The 22,033-nt window shown below is 46.2% G+C and overlaps 1 protein-coding gene across 6 annotated transcripts in view; it reads right to left on the bottom strand.

Annotated features, from left to right (window-relative positions):
• Positions 1 to 22,033, bottom strand: part of RAB41 (RAB41, member RAS oncogene family) — a 438,287-nt gene that overhangs the window by 288,046 nt on the left and 128,208 nt on the right. For all 6 annotated transcript variants that reach the window (XR_015295286.1, XR_015295287.1, XM_086918322.1 and 3 more), the window contains exon 3: positions 2,605 to 2,658. Coding sequence is in view for 4 of the 6 variants with exons in the window: in XM_086918322.1 (XP_086774448.1) it covers positions 2,605 to 2,658 (54 nt within the window). In the remaining 2 variants the exon portion in view is untranslated. The remainder of the gene's footprint in view (positions 1 to 2,604; positions 2,659 to 22,033) is intronic.

Here is a 22,033-nt window from a genome sequence, read left to right on the forward strand (position 1 = left end):
GGAAACCAGTGAGCAATATTGATTGGACTAGGCCTGAAAGGACACCAATACTGTTTTGAGGATGACATACAATGTCTTTACTGCGCTGCTGTCTTCGCCATCTATATGTTCTCTTTTTCTGCAGTTTTGGTACTATCTGATCTTACTAGTCATACTCAGATGTCATCTATGGTGTTCCACACTTTAATGTGCGTTATTGAAGATTAAAATATAATAAAACTTTTTTTTTTTTGATGCATGGGAAAAAATATTTAGTTCAACGTGCTCCCATCAGTATGCTATAAAAAGCTACTATATACAAGAGAACCTTAATATCACAAACATGCAGTTTTCAACACTGAAAACCTTCCCTTTCAACCAGTTTGAAAAAAAAGGAAAAAACGAATGCACAGAAGTTAGAATAAACATTCTATGAAAGGGTTAAGCTCCAAGTAAGTACGAATGTACTGACACTGTAAAAATAAAGAAACATAAGATAGCCGTTGAGTGAGCTGAGCTTCAGAAAGGTAATTGCATCAATGGTTGTGCTCAGCATTAAGTAGACTTGCCTCCCACCCTTCCCTTCATCCAAAAAACGGCAGTGTTGATGGGGATAACAACATGGCACAATGCTGAAGGTGATTGTAGAGAGACATTGTTTAAGATAGCACAACATCAGAAATATAGACTGTGCTGCACTACTTGGAGGCATTGAGGCCAAACACTGTACTGCTAAAGTTACTTCCATTTTGAGCGCTGCAGTTATTGGGATTCTAAGGCAGGAGCAGCCATTGTTAGCTGGTATCTAAAACCACACTCACTAGCCCAAAAGCAATTGCACATTTTAAGAAAGAGTTACAGGCGAAGAAGAAAGCTGTACATTGAAACAATTGGCATTTACCACCAGGTTCTTTCCGTAGAAGTAGGACGGTCTGCCTAAAAAAGGTGTTGTCAACCAGTTGACCACATGCTACCAGTATCTCCCAGACTCCTTCAGAGTAGCTCGAAGCCTTGAATTAATTTTTAAATAAGCACAGGGTCACATTTTTCTTTTAAAGTTAAACGAAGGCTTTGTCTATTTTACATTATCATCATCAGCCTGTAGATATGAGGGCCTGATTATGAACAGTGCTCAGCCAGATTAATGACCCAGACGGGCTGGGTCACAGAGGTGAAGAACCGAAGCACTGAGGCATTTAACTCTTAAATAAAAGTGCTTGTCAACTCAATATAGAAGCATAAGAACAAATTAAAAAAATATTAAATGAAAAGGTATCTTAATGATTAAGTTAACTCTTCGTTTTTAATTTTCTCCCATTTCTAAGTGTCACATTTACAAACAACAGGCCTCTTGCTCCCAGTGGCCAGTAGACGCTGTGCCATACATATAACTGAAGCTGTAAAAAAGAGGGTGGTGATGGACAGTGTGGCAGGGTATGCTCAGACGTGAGTCCCTTGCTCACTTTGCCACTGGATTCAAGCAAGCCAGGCTGAAGACGGCAGGAATGCCAGAAACCGGTCCTCAGAAGCTTGCTTCCGGTCCAGGGAAGACATGGCTTGGCAGTTCGGGCTGGACTGTTCCCATGAGGCACAGGGTCAGACTGATTTGCATATAGCCATGTCTGAACTGTGGTGGCAGAGTGGGCTAAAGAACGGTGATGGATTAAACCCAGATCTTTTGACTGGGTGTGAGCGTTTGATTGATTCATCCATCACCACCCCCTTTTGTACCGCTTTTGGCCGCCATAAGTGTGGCAGGGTATGCTCAGACGTGAGTCCCTTGCTCACTTTGCCACTGGATTCAAGCAAGCCGGGCTGAAGACGGCTGGAATGCCAGAAACCGGTCCTCAGTAGCTTGTTTCCGGTCCAGGGAAGACATGGCTTGGCAGTTCGGGCTGGCCTGTTCCCATGAGGCACAGGGTCAGACTGATTTGCATATAGCCATGTCTGAACTGGGGTGGCAGAGTGGGCTAAAGAACGGTGATGGATTAAACCCAGATCTTTTGACTGGGTGTGAGTGTTTGATTGATTCAGATGCTCCGTCCATCACCCCCCCCCTTTTGTACCATACATATAACTGAAAGCAACAGTAATTTTTTTAAATTGGAGAAATTTTAAATGCAGAAAAATTCCCCATATTTAGAATTTTTTTGCAGACCATTTATCTGCACTTTAAATTTCTCCCATTTAAAAAAGTGTTTGTAGATTTTTGTTATATATGTAACGGTGCCACACATGGTGAAAGGTATACCCTGTGCTACAAGTACATAAAACACAGGCTCTCAGTCAACCATACACATATATCCCAGTCATACGCACACATGTTCATACATCCCCCAAGACCACGCTCTCCCTGACACATGGGAGCCCCATCATAGTGCCCCTGGTCAAAGTATTTTGTTCCAACCATAGTATCAGACTATGGACGTTAGGCTTAAATTCAATGAAGCGGGCATGAGGCTGTCTGGAAACAATGCGCAAGTTGTTTAGCCTTAAGTAGAACACAATGATTAATTTTTCTTTATAGGAAAACGGCAGGCAAAGATGTCAAGTAATGCATTCTGGCTCGACTGGCACACCCTTTCAGCTTCCACTGCAGTCAGAGGGTGCGCATTGTTCACTCACCGTACGATCTTCCAGGTACATTGTTTTCGACAGAAAATCTATTCCAATCGTAGCCTGAAGAGACCAAAAAAGCTGGTGTTAGAAAACTACACATTTTTTAAAGAGAGAAAACCAGAACAATTCATTTGATGGATGACATGTGTATCTCTATAAATAAAATCTGATTTAGTAGTCAATTACGTGTATTTATTTTTCCATAATTAACTCGTTTTCTTGACATCTTTCATTTTTTGTAAACATTTTGGAAGTTATTTTTAGATTTGAAATACAATCAAGACATTCACAAAACAAAATTAACAGCAGTTATAATCAACAAAGTAGACAATGCCCACAAGAACTAGGAACCATTATAGGCAAGATAAGAAGACAATCAGGAGGTCAACTGAAGGCTATAAGTGTATGCCATTTTTAAATAGCCTGGTGTTAAATTATGTTTTCTGGCCTCCCTCTCATACTACCGCCATTAAGACAGCGATATGTTTGCTGTGCCATCACCCTGGTACCCTTACTTATGAGATTATGGATGTAACTTTGCAGATTCCAGCATTCACCTGCCCGACTGAACACCAGAGTGGCCACCAACTCGGCCACAGACCCAGTAAGAATCTAGTTCATTAGGGCCTTGATCCAACCGTCCTCTGCATGGACACCGGTCCCGGTGTCCGGCCAACAGAGGACACTGTGCAGAGAAACGGCCGAAAATGCAGATCGAAAACGACTGATGGGGAATGACGCTGAGGCGTCCTCTTTAAACTGCAACTCGCCTCGGGAACACCTAGCCTGGCGCTCCACAGAGGGGTCAGTATCAATATCAAAACTTCCCAAAACAGAGACGCAGCAACCACCTCCTTTGGTGGGCGTCTCTGTTCCTGTCCGTCTCGGGAGCGTAGAAACCAACGCTCTACCAAGACTCCAAATGCTGAAGAATGAAACGAGCCACCGCTCGCTTCCAGGAAACTATACCGGAGTTCCGAACTGCGGTACTTACTCCTAATGCCGAACTGCTCACAGCTCGTTGCTCCCGTGAACCAAGGACAAGCGGACACAACGGACAGCCGATCAGCAATCAAAATATTCGACAGTGTCCCTTCGGCCAATGCACTTTAAGTACTCATTTCCGGGTGCGTGATGCGCGCGCTTAGCATGCCGGATCTTGTGGTTCCTGAGCCTTCCGTGACGTGATCTATCTTCTTTGCAGAGGTTGTGTTCAGCGTTCCACCGCGCCCCGGAGATCCTGACATCTACGCTGAGACCTCGCCGTGGACTTCGGTCTCGACGTCGAAGATGACTTAACTCTCGGCGTCGATGACCTGTGTCTCGATGTCGTTCATCGCTGAAGAGTCGACGGTGGAGAATCTCTCTACGCCGGACGCTAATCCAACGCCGACAAAGACTTGGCCTTGGAAGATGAAGAGCGGAGCGCCTGCACCCGGTCCCTCCACGACTATCCCGCCGCCGGAGCCTTCGACGTTGAGCTCGACGCCAAAGGAGAACATATCGGGACCTTGCTCCTCAACGTCGAATGCACCCTTTTCTTGGTCTTCACAGGCGACCTACCTCTTTCTGAGAGGCCATAAAGCCCGATTCTCTCTCTGTCTTTTAGAGTTCTTTTGGACAGCTTCCTGCAGTGAAGACAGGAGGTAGGGGAGTGAGAATCCGGAAGACCGAGAATACACACCTCATGTGTGTCTGTCTTGGCCTTCTTCTTGCCACAGGCAGGGCAAGGGTCGAATAAAAAAGGCATTTCTGAAAGAAAAAGAGAACTTCTGCCACAAAAAATGGGTTAACCTGTACTCAGATGTCCAAAGACGTCGAGTGAAGTCGAGAAAACCCCCAAAATATCAGATAAATGTTGACAGAAAAGCCAAAAATGTAGAGAATCCAGGGTTCTGACAGAAGGAACCGGAAAGAACAACAGACCTAACTGTCACCCCTGAGGCATGATGGGAAGCTGGGGGTCATGGCTGCCTTAAAGGCACAGTGCCAGTTTTTGTGGTTGAAAATGCTTTAATTTCCATGCTATTGTTTGCAATGCAGCCCGTAGGCTAACAATGTCTAAGTATTTGCAAGTCTTTTTCTTTGCTATGCTTTTCTACGAGCTCGCTTATTGTCTATACGGCTCAACGCGTCCCGTGGGAGAGAGAATGAAAGAAATACTGACAAGGGTGCCAGCCAGAGCTGCTAAAGGGGTAGAAGAAAGACTGGACCACACCAGTGATGCCATTAATAGGCAAGCAATTGGTGGAATAGCGAGAATTATTTGAAATTATTAATTAAATAAAGGTTTTGAAAAAAGGGTAAATAAGCTGAGGAAATGAAGCACAGCATACAGAGACACCCTGTCAGCTTAGGAAACAAGAGACCAGTTACAGAGTATGAATACTTACAAATATAAAGTAACACCTGAAGGAATCTAAAGGTACCAAAAACAAACAGATGCAAAACTTAATTAATAGCAATTTAGCGCATAACAAATATTTAATGAATGTAGAACCACAGTTACACACAAGCAAATAAGAGGATAGTACATCAATAGAGGCCACTGTAAATCTACAATTAACTACACAGATTAAATACTGTTAATGAAACAAAGGAATTTGGGGAGAATCAATTACAAGAGAAAAGATTTAGCTCCCAATTTTAATATCTCCAATAAGGCCCTCTCTGCCATGGCTATCTAGCTTCTCAGCTGTGGTTTGTCCTGTGAGCCCAGAGAAAGGAGTGATATCCTTCAGAAACAAACTAGAAATCTTTCAGTTATCTAGGACACTTCGCCTAAAAGCTTTTCTTCCCCTAGACAATACATACATGGAATTTTTTAACCCAGACAATTGAGATGGCCATCTACCTTTAATCCCCCCAGTTCCAAATTGCCTACCCATTCCTTGGCCTTTGAAAAAATTGTTCCTAAAGAAATAAATGCATTGAAAACACTACATGAATTATTACCTTTGAGGAAAGACAGATTCTCAAAAACAATTACTCTATTGTCATTAAGCCGCAGAACAAAAGTGGAGGCATTATATAGACCAGGATACAGCCTGTGTTCATGAAATCAACAGACAATTAATTAAGTAATTGTGACCATAACATAACCCTAAGAGGTAAACTTTGGAAACAAATACAGACTACCATTAGGGAGTTAACTCAATGCATCTGTTTTAAATAAACAGGAATTTGATTCCCTAAACATTAAATCTCCCTGTAGACCAGCCGCATACACGTTACTCAAGATGCACGAATATCCTCTTACACCACCTGGATAACCAATAATCTTTGGTTCCGGCTCAGTATTGGAACCACTGGGCAAGTGCACTAACCATTTTATTAAGAAATGTGTACCCCTTATCCTTAGTTATGTATGAGACAGTGGGGATTTGATAAAGCAAATTGAAGGCACACCCTCCAACAGTGAAAAACATTTTGTGTGTCTTGACATTGAGTCTCTTTATATCAATATACCCTCATCAAGATGACGTGAGGGTCATTACTGAAATCTTGCACAAACGACCAGCACCCATGCCAGTACCCACTGTACACTTGCTCTACAGAGTCCTCACTAACTACTTTTAATTTGACTGCACCTATTACCTACATGTAAAAGGTACATCGATGTGAGCTTGCTTTGCTCCGAAATTTGCAATACTTTACGTCAATGACTTTGAATGTAAATTTATCTAGAATTCAGACAAACTTGTTTTTCTGCAACATACGTCTATGGAAAAGATACATAGATATTGCTTCATCAGGAAAAGGCAATGTTGATTCCCTTACCCAATTCCTTACGTGGCTCAATTAATTATTATTTGACCTCCACTTAACTTCTCAGTTTCTGGATCTGGTTATGTCAGTTAATTATGGCCTACTTAGTACTAGCCTGTATTGGAAACCAATCAATCGCAATACCTTACTACAAAATGCCCGTTTGGACATCTTTTGTGTATTCGCAAAAATTACAAATGGAAAGATGACTACTTTAGGGAAGCTGAGATATTGGCACATGGCCTACTGGTTACAGGTGACCAGTGCAAGCTCAGTAAAAGGTATCTCAAAAGGGTTTTTTATATTCCATGTGAACATCCACTCCTCCCTAAGAATGAGAAACACGTAACCGCATGTTTTGTGTCACCACACTTTGCACACAAAGCAATGTGATTACTAAAATCATCAATAAACATTGGCCATTAATTCAAGCGATTGCCTCACTAAGGAATTCCTGATCTTCTTCAACAGAGGATGCAATCTTAGGTATCACAATGCCCATGCTGTCATGGAAAAATCTAACAAGAATCCAAATGACATGCCTACCAAGGCTCTGTCTCTGTAAAAGTGTTGGCCACTACACATGCGATAACTGCATCATGGAAGGTTCTACGATAAATTCCAAATAATTGATGCATGGGAATGTCAAATACAATCTTAAAACCTATAACAACGGCAACTCAAGTACAGTAGGTTATGCACTTTGGTGCCCCGGTAATCTCATATATGTTGGGTAGACCACCCAGATCAAGACACGTCTGTGTCACAATAGCAGCAGGATTAGATGTGGAGTTTTGACAGCACCATTAGTAGTCTATTTTATTGCAAAACAATACACATATAAAATGACATACAATGGCAAGTTTTTGAACCTGTAGGTATACCACAATGTGGTAGTGACTTGCAAAGCACTTTAAACCAGCTGAATGCCGTTAAATTCTTAACTGTAATAGCACTGAAAATCGCCTGAATTCAATGGAGGAGTTCAATTCTCTAATCTATGCATGATGTGTTTTTTGCCCATCACTCTGCTGAACCTTTGTTTTTGTAATTTTAGTTGATTCTCCCAACAAATCCTTTGTTTGCTTCATTAAGTAATTCATCTGCGTAGTTAATTGCTGACACAAGACACTTAACTCTATAACTGTATTATTCTCTTACTGCTTTGTGTAACTATGGTTTTACATTTATCCAAAGTTTGTTATGGGCGGACTGCTTTTAAATAATTGCACATCCGTTTCTTTATAGTACCTTACTTTATATTTGTAATCATTCATACTCTGTAAGTGGACACTTGTTTACTAAGCTGACCAGGACCTATGTGTTTACCTATGCTGCACTTCATTGCCTCTTAATTATTCAACTTTTTTACAAGAAAAAAAAAACTTTTAAAAATAATTTTATTACTTCTCGCTATTCCACTAATTGTTTGCCTATTACTGGCATCAGTTTGATGACATCTTTTTCCCCTTTCTGCACCCCCCGCTGGCTCAATTGTCAGTATTTCTTTCATCTTCTCGCCCTCGTAATGCATTGCGCCATACTGACAGTCAGCAAGCTCCTAGCACGCATCCAGATGCATGGACTCAGACTTAAGTGGCGGTCTTTCTGCCTCACGTGCCTATGCGTGTGCAGCCCAGTGAGTGCTGATTGGTTATACCAGTAACTTGTTTGGGAATTTATCTTTATTCATGCCATCCAGCTTTAACGGTTCCCCCCTTCTTTTTTTTTTTTTGGTTTAATCTATTTATTGAGTTTTCAAATACATGAGATCGAAACAGAGCAAACACATTCAAGTATAACGTATATATACGTACAATGCTAGTATAGGGGTATTAAAGAGTCCATGGGCATGAATGATAACAATATATGCACACCTGCAATTTGTCGACAACTTATATAGACACCTATGTACAACATAGGTACAACATAGGTGTCAACACCTATTAGTACAGCACCTCAGTTGCCAGATCAGGTGTCATGCAGTAGCCCCATGCTATCCAGCTGAATAGAAGTGGGGGTATTGGAAGTATAGTATACATGGGTCAGTGATGCCCTAGTGAGCGGCTGCATGAGTGTCCGTTTCACACTACTTTACAATCTAGTAAATCATGCAATTTCGCCCGTGAGGTGTAGAAATGCCATTTGCGTACTCTCTTAAAACGTGTTTGATCTTATTCAACACTAACATCAACTAACTCCCGATTTATTGAGACCCATAACAATTTCCCCTGGATTGCTTATACTGACGTGTCATTTTGTATGATTGGCATTTCTGTATTCATCACCCTACCAACTCGTGTTATATTGGATAAGGCACACTTCGCATAGGATTCCGTTCTTATGAGTTTTTAGTTCTCCATTCCCGGTCTTATGCCAGGTCCACCTCTAAAGGCATATCTGATTATGAATCCGGCCAAGCAGCTTCCTGGAAAGAACTGAGAATCATATTCCTGCTGTTCGGTACAAGGAACTAACGCAACCTAAATGTAGCCTCTCTGCGGAGGGAAACACCCTCAGCTTTGGGCTAGTTGAAGAGGGAACGGTTCCACGCCATCAGAGCTGGCGGATCTTTGGATTTCCAGCGCCTCATTAGTCGGTTGGTTACAATTAGGCCTAAATCTGGGAATCTATTTGTGGCTATGTGCTTCCGGTCTCTCACATATAACCCAGATATACAGATTTCCCATGTGTTTGGTATGGATCTGTCCGTGCACTCAGAGAGCTTTTGATTCACACCCTCCCAGTAGTGGCCCAGCCTTGGTCAAGACCACAGGATATGTATAATGCCCACATCCTGCAGAGAGCCCCGGGGGCAACTTATGTCGCTCCTGTGAAAGTAGCGATTACGTTTCTCTGGGCCCTGGGTACAATATATAATTGGATCAATCTGAACCTGTCATTGGGGGAACATGTGTGGGGCCTGCTAATATGGTGTTCCATTCTTTAGTTGTGCATGGATTTCCTCGACCCATCTCCCACTTCTGACGCAGAGATGTCAGATCCACTGCTGTGTCATTATGTCTGTCAGAATGTGTCTGCAAACCAGTGAATAAGATAACGACCATCTCCCATAACATGAATATATTGAAGCACCAGGTGTGTCTGCAGTTCTTGTGACATGTCCCCCCATATGCCACGTAGTATGCCAGTCCATAAAGCATATCCTGAGAAACTGTCCTGCAGGTATGCCCTCTTCTTGTGATAGTTCGTTATAGGGGATAAGTGTGCCATCTTGATAGAGGTCGCCTAACGTGTGTCTGCCAGCCGCGTGCCAGGTATCTAGATCTGCCATGGATGTTGTCCCTTTTCCTCCGTACATTCCCAGAAGCGGGATTGCTGGCGCAAATGATATAGTGGTTCTGCTAAGAGATAGGGGTCTACGGAAGCAGCGAGTAGCTAGCAATTGCAATAGTAGTAATGGGCCTGTCCTGCTGCTGCAAGGGAGGAACATTGAGAATTACATTTGTATTGTATATGGAGTGTCTGTCCCAGCTGTGTCCAACAAGTTCAGACCCGCCATCCATAATGCCACCCATTGTAATTGCGTTGCCAAATAATACTGTTTTAGATTGGGTACCGTCAGGCCACCCTGGTAATTGGGCAAGTACGGTTTCACAAGTGCCACTCAATGCCTTGACATATTCCAGATTAATTTGCGTAGCATGCGTTCAGATGGTCGAAAGAAGGTTGGTGGTAGGTATAACTGTAGGTTATAATAAAGGAGCCTCGGGAGGACCACCATCTTGAGGAGTGACACCCTACCAGCTACAGAATGGCGAGCGTCTTCCAGAACGTTATTTGTGGTGATAGTGCTGCAGGGATTCTGCACAAATGCAGAACTATGCCCAGGATTATAGGATCTTAGTGTATAGGGACTGAGTCATACTACCACCTTAGTCCCCACGAGCGACTACCTATAGCGTCTCACTTGCTCTCCTACTCACTCACAGAGAAACACATGATTAGGCACCCAAGAACACAACACTCCCAGATCTTTCAGGAATGGCGGTAACAAGATGCACCCTTTCGCTCTCACTCTTGTAATTGTCCACAATAAGATCTGACAGACACGAAATAGTTTAAAATGTTTATTTCAACTAACGTGCCCTAACATGCAGCAAAAGTGCCCCAACAAGCAGGAAAATGCATAGTACAAATTCAGCCAGCATAGCAGCTAGTCCGTATATCATGAAGGGAGATGTCATCATGAAAAGACAATAGAGCTTAACCTCCCTCTCCCTGCTAAGAAGCATTTTTATATATTCGATCTTTGGGTTTTGTGAGCAGACCCCATACCTTAGTCTATAGATGGTAGATCTACATCATAGGTGCTGTCTCGCTCTTCTTCCCGGAAAGGTTGATCGCTACCTATTCGTGCATTCTAGTAAAACCAAAAGTACGTTTGTCCAAACTATAGCTGCATCGGTATGTTTTGTCTAAGGGATAAGGCCTGGCCAGAACAAAATAACAAGGGGCATTGTTGTTCGACCTTGCACATAATGTTCAGTCAAAATCCCAGGAACATGTAGCGAGTGAACACAACAATGAGTTCTCCTATGAAAACGGCCATAAAAATGATTGCAAAAAATAAAGACGTGGAGTAACGTGCACAAAGCAGCAGGCAGGCTGCACGGTCCTCATGCTAACTTAATGAAGTCAACAATGTTCCTGTGGGCCACATGACAATAGCCCTAGTAAGGTTACCGTCCATTAAGTCCTTGTCCTCAGGATATATCCTAATGCCTAGGTAGCGTAACATGGTTGGCTGCCATTCAAACAGAGTGCCATTGATTTTAAGTGCCGGATTAGGAGTATGAGCGGTGAATGGGAAACTACATGATTTCCCCCAATTGACCAGCAATCCTGACAGGCGTGCAAACAGATGGAGTGTATAGGATATGATGTCTGGTATGCTCCCAACATCTCATACATAGAGGAGAAGGTCCTCCGCGAATAGAGAGGTAGCGTGCATATTCCTTCCACTGGGTTACCCCATGCCATAGGGGATGACCTCATTACCATAACCAGTGGCTCGATGGGTGAGTTACAAGGAGAGGAGGGGGGCAGAGGGGGGCATCCCTGCCGAGTGCTCCTTCCTACCGTTAATGACTGTGAAATCATTTGGCCAGTTCTAATTCTTACAGTTGGGTTATTACACAATAGTTCGATCAGTGAGATGAAGCTAGGACTCAAGCCGTATCAAGGCAGTGCATTTAAAAGAAAGGACCACTATTTTGTCAAAAGCTTTCTCAAGATCAAGCACCATGTAGCAGAGTCAGGCCAGATATGAGGGGCATATCGCATGACCCGGAACAGCCTGTGCAAATTAAAGAAAGTTGACCGATTCAGAACAAAGCCGTTTTGATCGGTATGTATCAGGTTGGGCAAAAGAGGAGTCAGGCGCCCGCAAGTATAGTGTTAGTGGACGGTAGACTCCGAGCTGGGTTGGGGGTCTTCCTGGTTTTGGTAATGTGACCAGCGTGATATCGTTCATGGAGTTCGGCAGATGCGCCAGCTGTACTGCCTTATCAAATACCTTCTGTAGTGCCGAAGCGAAGATATCCCGATAAGCCTTATAGATCTCAGGTGGAATACCATCCGGACCAGGTATTTATTTCATTTATTTATTTCATTTATTTAAAAGGTTTTATATACCGCTGGCTAGACCCGGAAGAATCATAGCGCTTTACGTGATTATCAGACCATATTTGCAGGTTACATCGTTACAAAGGTTACACAGTTATTAGAGCCTGGTACCATAGTTACAAGTAAGGTCGAGACAAACAAAATGGAACATATACATAAGGGAAAAAGCAGGCAAGGGGCGAGATTCCGGGCCGGGTGTGGGGGGTCGAGGGGGGGTGTAAGAGCAGGGGAATTAGACAGAGAATGGAGGAGGTAAAGAGGAGGGCAGGGTGAGAGACACAGCATGGAAAGAGGAGGGGGGAGGGTGACGGGGACACAAACCAGTAGACGAGTCAAAGCTGTGTCCAAAGTCCAGTAAGCTGTGATCCCAGGGGAAGTAGTATCATTTCCCGATCTCAGTTGCGAGAGGCTCCCTAAGCGCAGTGGACTCTCTCACAGTGGTCTCCGAGACTCCAAGGTCTACAAACTGGATCCTTCCCCAAAAAGGGGAGAGAGAGTGCTTTGGCAAGGGGTGCCATACCATACCTCAACTGTGAGTGGCTCCCTTGGTGCTGTGGACTCGCTCAGTGGTGGCGCTGAGACTCCAGAGTATATATATTGGATCTTCCCCCAACAAGGGGAGGAGGAGTGAAAGAACAGGGGGCTAGGTGGTGTAGCGAGCAAGGGGAAAGATTCAGGTGAGAGGGGATAGGGGATACGAGCAAAGGAAGTAGACAGGGCGAAAGAGTGCTAAATGGGAACAGATAGATAGGAGATAAGGAAAAAGCAGAGTTACAGAAATACGATGGGGGAGATGGGGGGGGGGGCTAGCCGGGAGACTGGGAGACGGGAGACTGGGAGAAAAACTGTGCCCATAGTCCGGCTGGGTAGGTGACGGTCAGGGGGTGAACCAAGTCTGATCCCCTCAATAGCTGAACAGAGCAGCTCCACCGGGCGTCGGACATAGTGCTCGGACTCTGCTGTCAGGATGGAAATCAGGAGTATACTCCGAGATTGTCATTGTGCGTTGATTAGGTGGTGGTCGCTTCCACCCCTCATTCACCTCTGCTCCATCGCTGCCTCTTTGCTCTGTTTACCCTGCCCCAGGGTCCCAACAGGTGCCCCGGTCCCAGGCACATTCTCTACCTAGTGACGGTAGCAGCGAAGAATTGCAAGACATTGGTATTTGTGGCTCTTTTGGGTGGCATAAGGTGAGCACCGTCCGGTCAGCCACCAGCCGCCCTTCATTCTTCGTGTATCGAAGGTGCTTTCTCCAAAGTTGTGTGGGGCCCTCTGTTGGTGTCGCTCCGTTTCCTGGGGCACCCACGACTCAGGACTCTTCTTCCAAGATGTTCGCTAAGTGTTAGGCGTCGATCCCCACCTCTTTGAGCACACAGGGCAGATAGCTTAATGGTGTGGTCTAGGAGCTCCTTCTTGATATCTCTCGCCCATAGCCAGAGTCGTCTGTTAATTGTTACATCTTGGTTTTGCTGGCATTATCATTGTGGGGATGTCCTGAGCAGCGGCCATTATAGGGTCAGGCATTGATCTACCGGCTCTATCCCACAATCCTGGCGGCTCCTGACACTAAAGTGACACTAAGATGGCAAATGTCATAAGGCAGCTCTGTGCCTCCCCAGCAGGGTCTGCCGTTCGCGCTCACCTCGTGGCCTCCAGTGATTTTGGGGAGTTCTACTCGCCTATTGTCTTTACCGGTTACTGGCGCAGTCACTGGACACGCAGCCCCTCTCATTGGAAGTGTGGGCCTCCTTTGTGGGTCCCAGCTTCTCCCAGACTTCAGGTAACAGAGCTCAGCACGACCACTCAGGCTCAGTTCCGTATCTGTCTGCAGTGGGGCCTATTCCCTCACTGCTAAGTACACTGCATTGCTGATGGCCATCTGCCTCCACTCCCTCGCAGCCTTCCCACACAATAATGTATACGCAACACCAGTGGCACTGTTCATACTGGCCCCTAAGAAAGCGTATGCAGTCACCCCTACCTTACTTGGCAGTTCTTTACATTACATGATGCACTACAACGCTGCATCCCGCAGTTTCTAGTGACACTGGACAGCTGCCATAGCACGCAAGCGCGTAATCCATGCAACCCTTGCATATAGCGTCTTGAGAGGGCCCCCCTGCAGCGTTCAAAAATACTTCATCTCCCTCTAACCCACGGTACCGCGGGGAAGGAGGGAGCTCTAGCCGCCGTTAGGCCGTTTGATGTCATGGATATCCGTCCGCAGTTACGGTTCCCGCTGTGTCTCACCTACTCTGCGGCTGCAAACTCACTCTGCTGCCGGAAACGAACCTCCCAATTGGGCCACCGCAGTCCGCCTGATTGAGTTGTCTTGTCTCGGCAGTATGCGCTCCAGTCTCGAAGTCTCTGTACCTTTCCCGAGGCCAGAGAACTAATTGCTCTTTGTATCTCGCTGGGTGTGATGGGTGCTCCTAGTTCCAGGCACTGTTCTGGGGTCCCCATCTGAAATGGGAGGTCATCTAAAAAAAATATTTTGTTCCGAGTCCGAGGCTCCCATAGTTGTTTGGTACAGTGAGGTGAAATGGGTTACCAACATTTTATGTATTTCATTCTGAGTATATTTCATCACCTCATTTGAGGACCGTAGTGCCGTTATGAGCATGCAGGAGAGATCCTGCTGGATCATCCATGCAAGTAAGGTGCCTGAGTGGTCTGCTTTCGCATGCATTTTGACTGTGCGCTGCATAATTCAAGCACCACAGCCTTTCAATCTATTATGCTCGCTTCGCCATCGCCGTTTCCAACCCCAGGGAGCTTGACGATTCTGTGGATTCTCGCATCTACAATAACAGCAGCTCGCACTCCAACTCCTGATGCTCTGTCTCCATCTGCATCCTAATCCCACAGCCCAGACCCTGACAGCTCCTCCGCACCGTCACTTTAAAAGCATCCCATTCTACCAGTGGTGATGATGCAGTGCCTGTGTTGTGAGCAAAGTAGTCCTTACTTACCAAGCGGATAGATTCTAGAAATGGTGGGTCCTCAGGCAAAGCAGGTTGAAGTTGCCAGTTTGGAATTGGAGAACGAATTGGATCCCACACCAGCTTCATGAAATGTGGGTTGTGATCAGAGTGTGTACGTCCGAGTTATTCAGTTTGTATTACATATGATAATAAGTGAAGTGTACTTAGGAACCTATCCAGTGGAACATGTAAAGTAGGTAGAGTAGTGAGTATATACCCTAGTGTTGGGGCTACGATGTCTCCACCCGTCAGTCAGTCCCCAGCTACTTGCCCAAGCCTCTAACATCTGAACCCATGTGGATGCCGTCGTGCTATGCAGTGGTGGGAATGAACGGTCTAGGGTCTTTGTGCAGTGCGCTATTGAAGTAACCCCTATTACCCAGGGTATATTGCACCTTCTGGAGAGAACTGATGACAGCAAAGTCCAGAAGGGTCCCTGCTCTGTGCATATATATATTGCCTAGCACAAGGTATCTCCCCTCTAGCTTACCTTTAAGAAATACATAGCTACCACTGGGATCCGTGACCACTTCTTGCACTAGGAGGGGGGCGCTCGGGTGGACCCAGATCAATACTCCGTGGGCAAATGCTGAGTAGTTTGTGGCAAAGACTTGCCCCGCAATCTATGCTGCGGCCTGCTTGTTTCTGTGTGAAGTGAGATTCTCGGAAGAGGGCTATCTGAATATTGTGCCTTTTAAGATACGCATATACTGCATATCTGCGATAAGGGGTGCGCAAGCCCAGGACAATCCAGGTCAATATATATATATTGTGCTGCCATTCAACAGGTAAGGTCAAACTGTTCCTTGGAGCGTGGTGGGTGAGTATCAATTAGATTGCCTGGAAATAGCATCCAGGGTTTGTATGATCAAGATGTAACAGGGCCCGGGCGTGCCATATATAAAACTCAACGCCAACATGGCAATCTTGTAATACCTAAAGAGCGAGACTCACAACCTTGCGGGGCTGCCCAAACTGTCAGCGGAACTCAAACGAAACAGTAAATCCCCCTTAGAATTTGTGGGAGCGGGAGTATGAGGCTTACAAAGTTCACCAATGCAACACAGTCACCCTTTTCTTAGAGATATCAAGGCCCTCCAGGGTGTCCCATTTATCTACAAGCATGTACAACCCCAGAGCCTTTCAACATCTGAAGAGGTGATCTTCCCCTTTACCTCCAATGCCCCCCTTCCTCCCTCCCATCCAGCACCCCACACTAGCAAAGATCTTTCATGGCTGTACAGACATGTACAAAACATTGCATATGAGAGCATACAGCCATTCAAAAGATACGGTTCCCATTATATGAGTCCCTCTGTTGTTTGCGGAGTGACATCTGGCAAAGTGAATGAGTTAACTTCAGAGGGGCAAGCGACTGAGTAGCCTTCTTCATTGGACGACCAAACTGATACCCCCTCTCTGTAAGAATCTTCGGTCATGTCTGATACCCGTTTTTCTTCCAGTATAGCCTGCTGGCGCTCCTTGATGATCTGCTCCAAATTCGGCATTGCAATCAGCTTTAATGTGCGGGCTCTTTTCAGTTGCCACCGCCGTTCCGGTGGTTTTGCCAGATTTCTATGCATGCGGCCTCTGGCGGTTGGCCTGGGGCCTGAGAATTTCCCTGTTGCCTCCAGGCAGTCCCACGTGTCCTGTGGTTTATCGAAAAAACGGATTTACCATTGGTTACTTTGCACAGCCTCGCAGGAAAAACCAGGGAATACTGAATGCCCAGCTTCCGTAATTGTTGCTTACTGCTAAAAAGGAACTGCGCTGCCGTTGCGCTCCAACTCTGTAATCGGGGAAAAACATCCCCTTGGCGTTCTCTACATTGACTTAATGCAGCTTTAGTGTCTCTCGCAGAATGGAGTCCCTGTTGTGGTAATGGAGTACCTTGAAAAGAAATGGGCGGAGGTTTGGACCCAGGGGCTGGCTTCCTGAGTGGTACTCGATGTGCCCTTTCAACCGACAAGAAGGGCGACAGGGATGTTGCTGGCAGGATTTCCCGTATCCATTTTTCAATTAACCCCACTATGTCCTGACCTTCCACTCCCTTTGGTAGTCCAATGAGGCGAACATTGTTTCACCTAAACCATCCTTTTGCATCTTCCACCTCATCCTCCAGGTGGCTGAGCCTATTTTCGCACTCCCTCATCTGCTTCTCCAATAGGTCTGTAATTGGTTGTAATTACGTTAAGGTTTGCTCAACAGTGGTGAAACGTTCTGATTGCTTCTTGTAGTCGGCATGAAGGACGGTTAGAATTGCAGCTACACTGTCAATTTGGGATTCCAAAGAGATTCGGGATATCTCTATTGCTCGGAGTACCGTATCAAACCTGTCTCCCTGCTGTGAGGTCTGTGGGTTCTGAGAGTCCTGTTAGTCAGTCTCCATGGCTGAGGAGAACCTGGAAGAGGGTCTGGAGAATGTTCCCTTTGTGCGCCCCATTTAAGAGTTCCGGTGGTGATAGTTGTTGTTTCTACTACGCTCGCCCAGAGCTATATGGTCCACCACTGCCGTCTGTCCTGATTATTTCTGGTTTCCTGTGATTGAGTACAAGAGATGAGAGGTTTCGCAGGAAAAAAGTCAAGGAACTGTGTGCCACAGGTCGGTTCAACAACACACCTGCCCCATGTGTTTCTGTAATAAGGTCCCACTTCAATTCTATATCTTCGTATACAGTGCACCAGTTATGTGAGGCAATGTCTAGGATTTATAATGGTGCAGTCCTGGCACCCGATCTCCTTCCAGCTGCTTCGTTGTGGGGATAGCGCTGAAAGGGCTAGGGGCCAAGGGGCCGTTGGGTAGACTTCTTCTTGTATGCTATTTTCAATTGTTTGCTCTTAATTCCTAATCTGCAGCACACTTCAGTGCTTCTTGCCCAGCAGAGCCCCAGTCACCTGCTCCATGCAGTTCCCTCTGATAATGGGTGTGAGAGATTCAGTGCGGAAACCCGCCTCAGTATCCCTGCGATGCAAAGCATCTGACAGGAGATGGCCTCGATCCGGGCTGGCAGTTTGTGCAGAGCTAATATACTTGGCCCCCTCACAGGTTCAACGGTGTAAATTGGAGCCGGGATCTCCATCACAACTTTCACTGGCTGTGCGGCCCCACGGACCCATCCCCAGTCCGCCCTTCTCCAGGGGCCCGGGTAAACGCCTGCTGTCCTAGTATCATAAAAGAGTGGTCCGGGTGGGGGGATGGGGAGGGTGAAGCACCTCAGTGCCTACGCAATATATAGAGCCTCCGGCAGCAGGCGGCCTCCGTCCAGGCTTATGGCTGGCCGGAACCTTATGAGCTCAGCCCCCCCACCATTCTGACGATGTACGCCGATGTAGAGGTCTCCTGCATGGAGTGCGGCCTCACAGATTCGTCCCCGCTCCATGCACCCCTCCGCTCTCCTTCAGAAGCCCAGATAAGGGCCCATGGGCCTGATCACATATATGAGTGGTCCAGGGGGATGGGGTTAGAAGTGCCCCAGTACCTCCGTTACACTGGTATTCTGCGGCCGCCATCAGGACTGGCTGTCTGCATAGGCCGGATGTGCTCGGCCTTCACTCAAGTCCAATGGCGTAGGTTGGAGCCAAGGCCTCTGGCACCACTTCCACTTCGTCCGCTGCCTGCTGTGAGACATCTGGCACAACTCAGGTCATTGGATGATTGACCCCAGGCTGCAGAAATGTCAGATATTTCGGGTTTGGTGTAGAGTGGCGCTACGGCACGTCCACCATCTTTCAAGTCACGCCCCTTAATGGTTCCCCCTTCTTATAGGTGTTCCGGATTTTCTCGGGCATTCCTATTTTACATTTTGTATTTGATTACGAAACCTGGCAACAACTTATTAGAGTTACTCCTTTAGCTTGGGCGTTGGGATACCGGGGCCTCACTTTTGACTGGCACTCGGGCTGCACGTACCTCATTTCTCATGCACAATTTTTAGCCCACTGTTAATTTGTTGTCATTCAGCCCTCCTATTTATTATTTTCTAGATTCTTCTCCTGGGCATATGTTCTGTGAATAATTCACACTACTCTATGTGATTCAAAAGCATTTCATTTCTTATACTGAATTTCAATTCCTGGTCATCATCCTTCCAGATTTTCAGTTTATTGCTTTTTAATCCTTTTCTGTTCTCAAGTAGACCTGCCAGCCCCACCCTGGGTCAACAAGTAAAAGCTTTAGGCTATGAGGACACTGCTTATGAGCTGCATTGGATCAGACTGTTGAAGACCCATTTTCTGTACAAACCTATAATCTCTATTTAGTATATTTTGCCACTGCTGCTATGTATTCTAGACATCAAACACAGGCTTAAGTCCCCTAACATTGTGTAGCACAGAGCACCGAGCATTCACCCGTGAAAAATGTGATACTGTATGAATTTAATAAAAGAGCTCTTTTTGTCAACTGGCCAGATTTTGCTGACATTGCGTTTTGTGTCACTTCTATAATTTTTATATTTGGCAAACTTTACTGGTTATGCTCAGTTCTATGGTAGATTTGGAACCATTGTTTGGGATACTGTTAAGAATGCAAAGAAACAGAAGACTGGTTCAAGGCAGGAGAAGGTTGAAATTAACAGATTTGTGCCCAGAGGGGCCATGGCAGAGCGTGTTTGATTTTAACAGACCTTTTGTTGGTACGCAGGCTCGAGAGAGAATCTCCATGGATGTGGTAGATGTTCATTCCAAGTGGTTGGTGGGGAATGTACGGAAGATTACCACTGGTGAGCTGAAAGTATTGCTCCAGGAGGAAGGAGGTCCACATAAATTAATCATGCACATTAGTAAACAATTAACCTCAGCAGCGATAAATTATTTTTGGATAAGAGTGATGCTAAACAAACATCACTGCAAAATTCTATACAATCCAGAGCCACTGGTTTAGTGAAAAGGGTGAATAGGGCCATCCGGTTAGCTTTGATCAGTGTGCAATGTGTGATGGAGTTGGTGTCCAAGTTGGTCTGGACTTCTCACACCACAGTCAATGGTATTACAGGGAAGATCCGGTTTGTTATCATCAAAGGTTGAAAATCCACAACTAAATCATTGCCGTCAAGAAGGAGAGGGATTGTTCAGTGTGTGGGAAACAAGGATGTGTGAGTAGATAGGCTACAAAGATGGGTGTCAGTTGAAGGCTGGATGAAGGTGAAGTTGGGGCATGTAGGAGGAGGTTTCACAAATGCTGGGGCTCATATATAGTCAAAAAGGCATATTACAACTATGTAGCTTTGAACAATGGCCAGAAGTAGATTTGGAAGAGAATGGCGGTATACTAAAGAGACAATGTGTTTAGCAAGTTGGTAAATGATAAGTGGAAGCAAGGATGCTGCAGGTTCATGTTGATAAAGGTTAACAAGACGACAAGGAATAGTGTGGGTGATAGTGAAGCACATACTGAAGATGGTGACATTTTATTGGAAAGAGGAGTGGTCCTGGGCAGGAGGCTGCAAGGAGGGAGAAGGATGGTAGATCAAGAATCTGGACCAACCTGTGGTTTTCCTATCTAGGAGACTGCTCCCCCGGGAACAGAGGTGGAGTGCGATTGACCGGGAAGCTTTTACGGTGGTATGGGCTCTGAAGAAGTTGCGGCCATACATGTTTGGCTCGCACTTCCTTGTTCAGACTGACCACCGGCCCCTTCGTTGGCTGATGCAAATGAGGGGCGAGAATCCCAAGTTGCTAAGGTGGTCCATCTCCCTACAGGAAATGGATTTCAGGGTGGAACACCGACCAGGAGTGGACCATGCCAACGCTGACGGTCTCTCCAGGTATTTCCACCTTAGTGACGAGAACTCCCAAGGGGTTGGGTAGCTCTCCCCACTTTCAGCTGGGGGAGACGCGTGTTAGACCGGTCAGCCCTTTGGGTGGTCCCTCCTCATTTATTTATCCCCCCCCCCTTTTTGCCTTCCATTCTTCTTTTTTTTTTTGTCTACTACATTTTTGTGTGGTGGCCTTAGGTCTCCGGCGGCTCATCACTGCTAACGAGTGCCGAGGCGCAGGTGCACCTTTTCTAAAATGGTGGCCTAGAGAAGCTTCCTAAAATGGTTGCCCTGTCAGGGATTACCTCAGAGCTCTGGCCCTTAGGATAGCATTAGGGGGGATCTAGAACCTTCCGGCCCACTCTAGTGACCTGAGCCTAGGCTATATAAGGGAGGACACTGAACGGCCATTTTGTGCACTGTTGGGCTGGCTGGAGTACAGGCTGTGGCGTCAGGGGATAGGGCACTGATAGGATTGACTACTCCTAGGGGCTGCTTCCTTGTTGCTGTCATTGCTCCCTACCCATTGACCTGGCCGTGCCCTAGACATTAATCATCTGAATATTGCCCTGATGTCTCCACAAAAATAGAGGAGGGGGGGGGGGGGGGGCGTCACCTCCGTTGGGTTATCTCAGAGCAACTGTAGGGGCTCGTGCTGATTGAGGAGTACTTCTCATCTGAACTGTGGTGGTGAGTGCTGCCTTGAGGGCACTGGCTAGCTGCGTCTCTGGTGCAAGGCAAATACTGTGAGGAACATAAACCCCCCCCCTCCCACCCTAGCATCACCGCTACTGTCTGGAATGCTGTAAATAGAAGACGTCTTTGAACTCTTCCGCCGAGGGCGCTGCTGTAAATAGTGGTCACTTACCCTGTGTCACCGGCGCGGAGAGCTCCGTGAAGCTTTCGCGTGTTGGATTGGGCTAGGAGCGCCCCCCTAAGGTGCCCCGAGACTTACTTCCAGGGTGGGGAACCAGCGATTGAAGAAACGCCTGCGCGCCGCCCCCTCACTAGGGTCTTATCTGAGAGGAGGCGGCGCTGACGGAGAGAGAGAGTTGCCGCCTGAAAGGGTTGCTGGGCAACGGCAGCCTTGTTTGGGCGCTGCATCGGAAGGGTCGGTTCATCAGCGCAGGCCCAGTGTGAAGGCTCGTCTTACCTGAGAAGAGGCGGATTCTTTCACTGGGAGTCTGCCGGTGAGAGCTTAAATTCCCCAAGCTGCCTGTGACGGCTAAAACTGCCAGTAAGAGCTTCAAGCCCAAAAGTAAGCCAGGATTTGGGGCT

Source organism: Lissotriton vulgaris, chromosome 4_1, assembly GCF_964263255.1.
Source record: "Lissotriton vulgaris chromosome 4_1, aLisVul1.2, whole genome shotgun sequence".
Lineage (NCBI taxonomy): Eukaryota > Metazoa > Chordata > Amphibia > Caudata > Salamandridae > Lissotriton > Lissotriton vulgaris.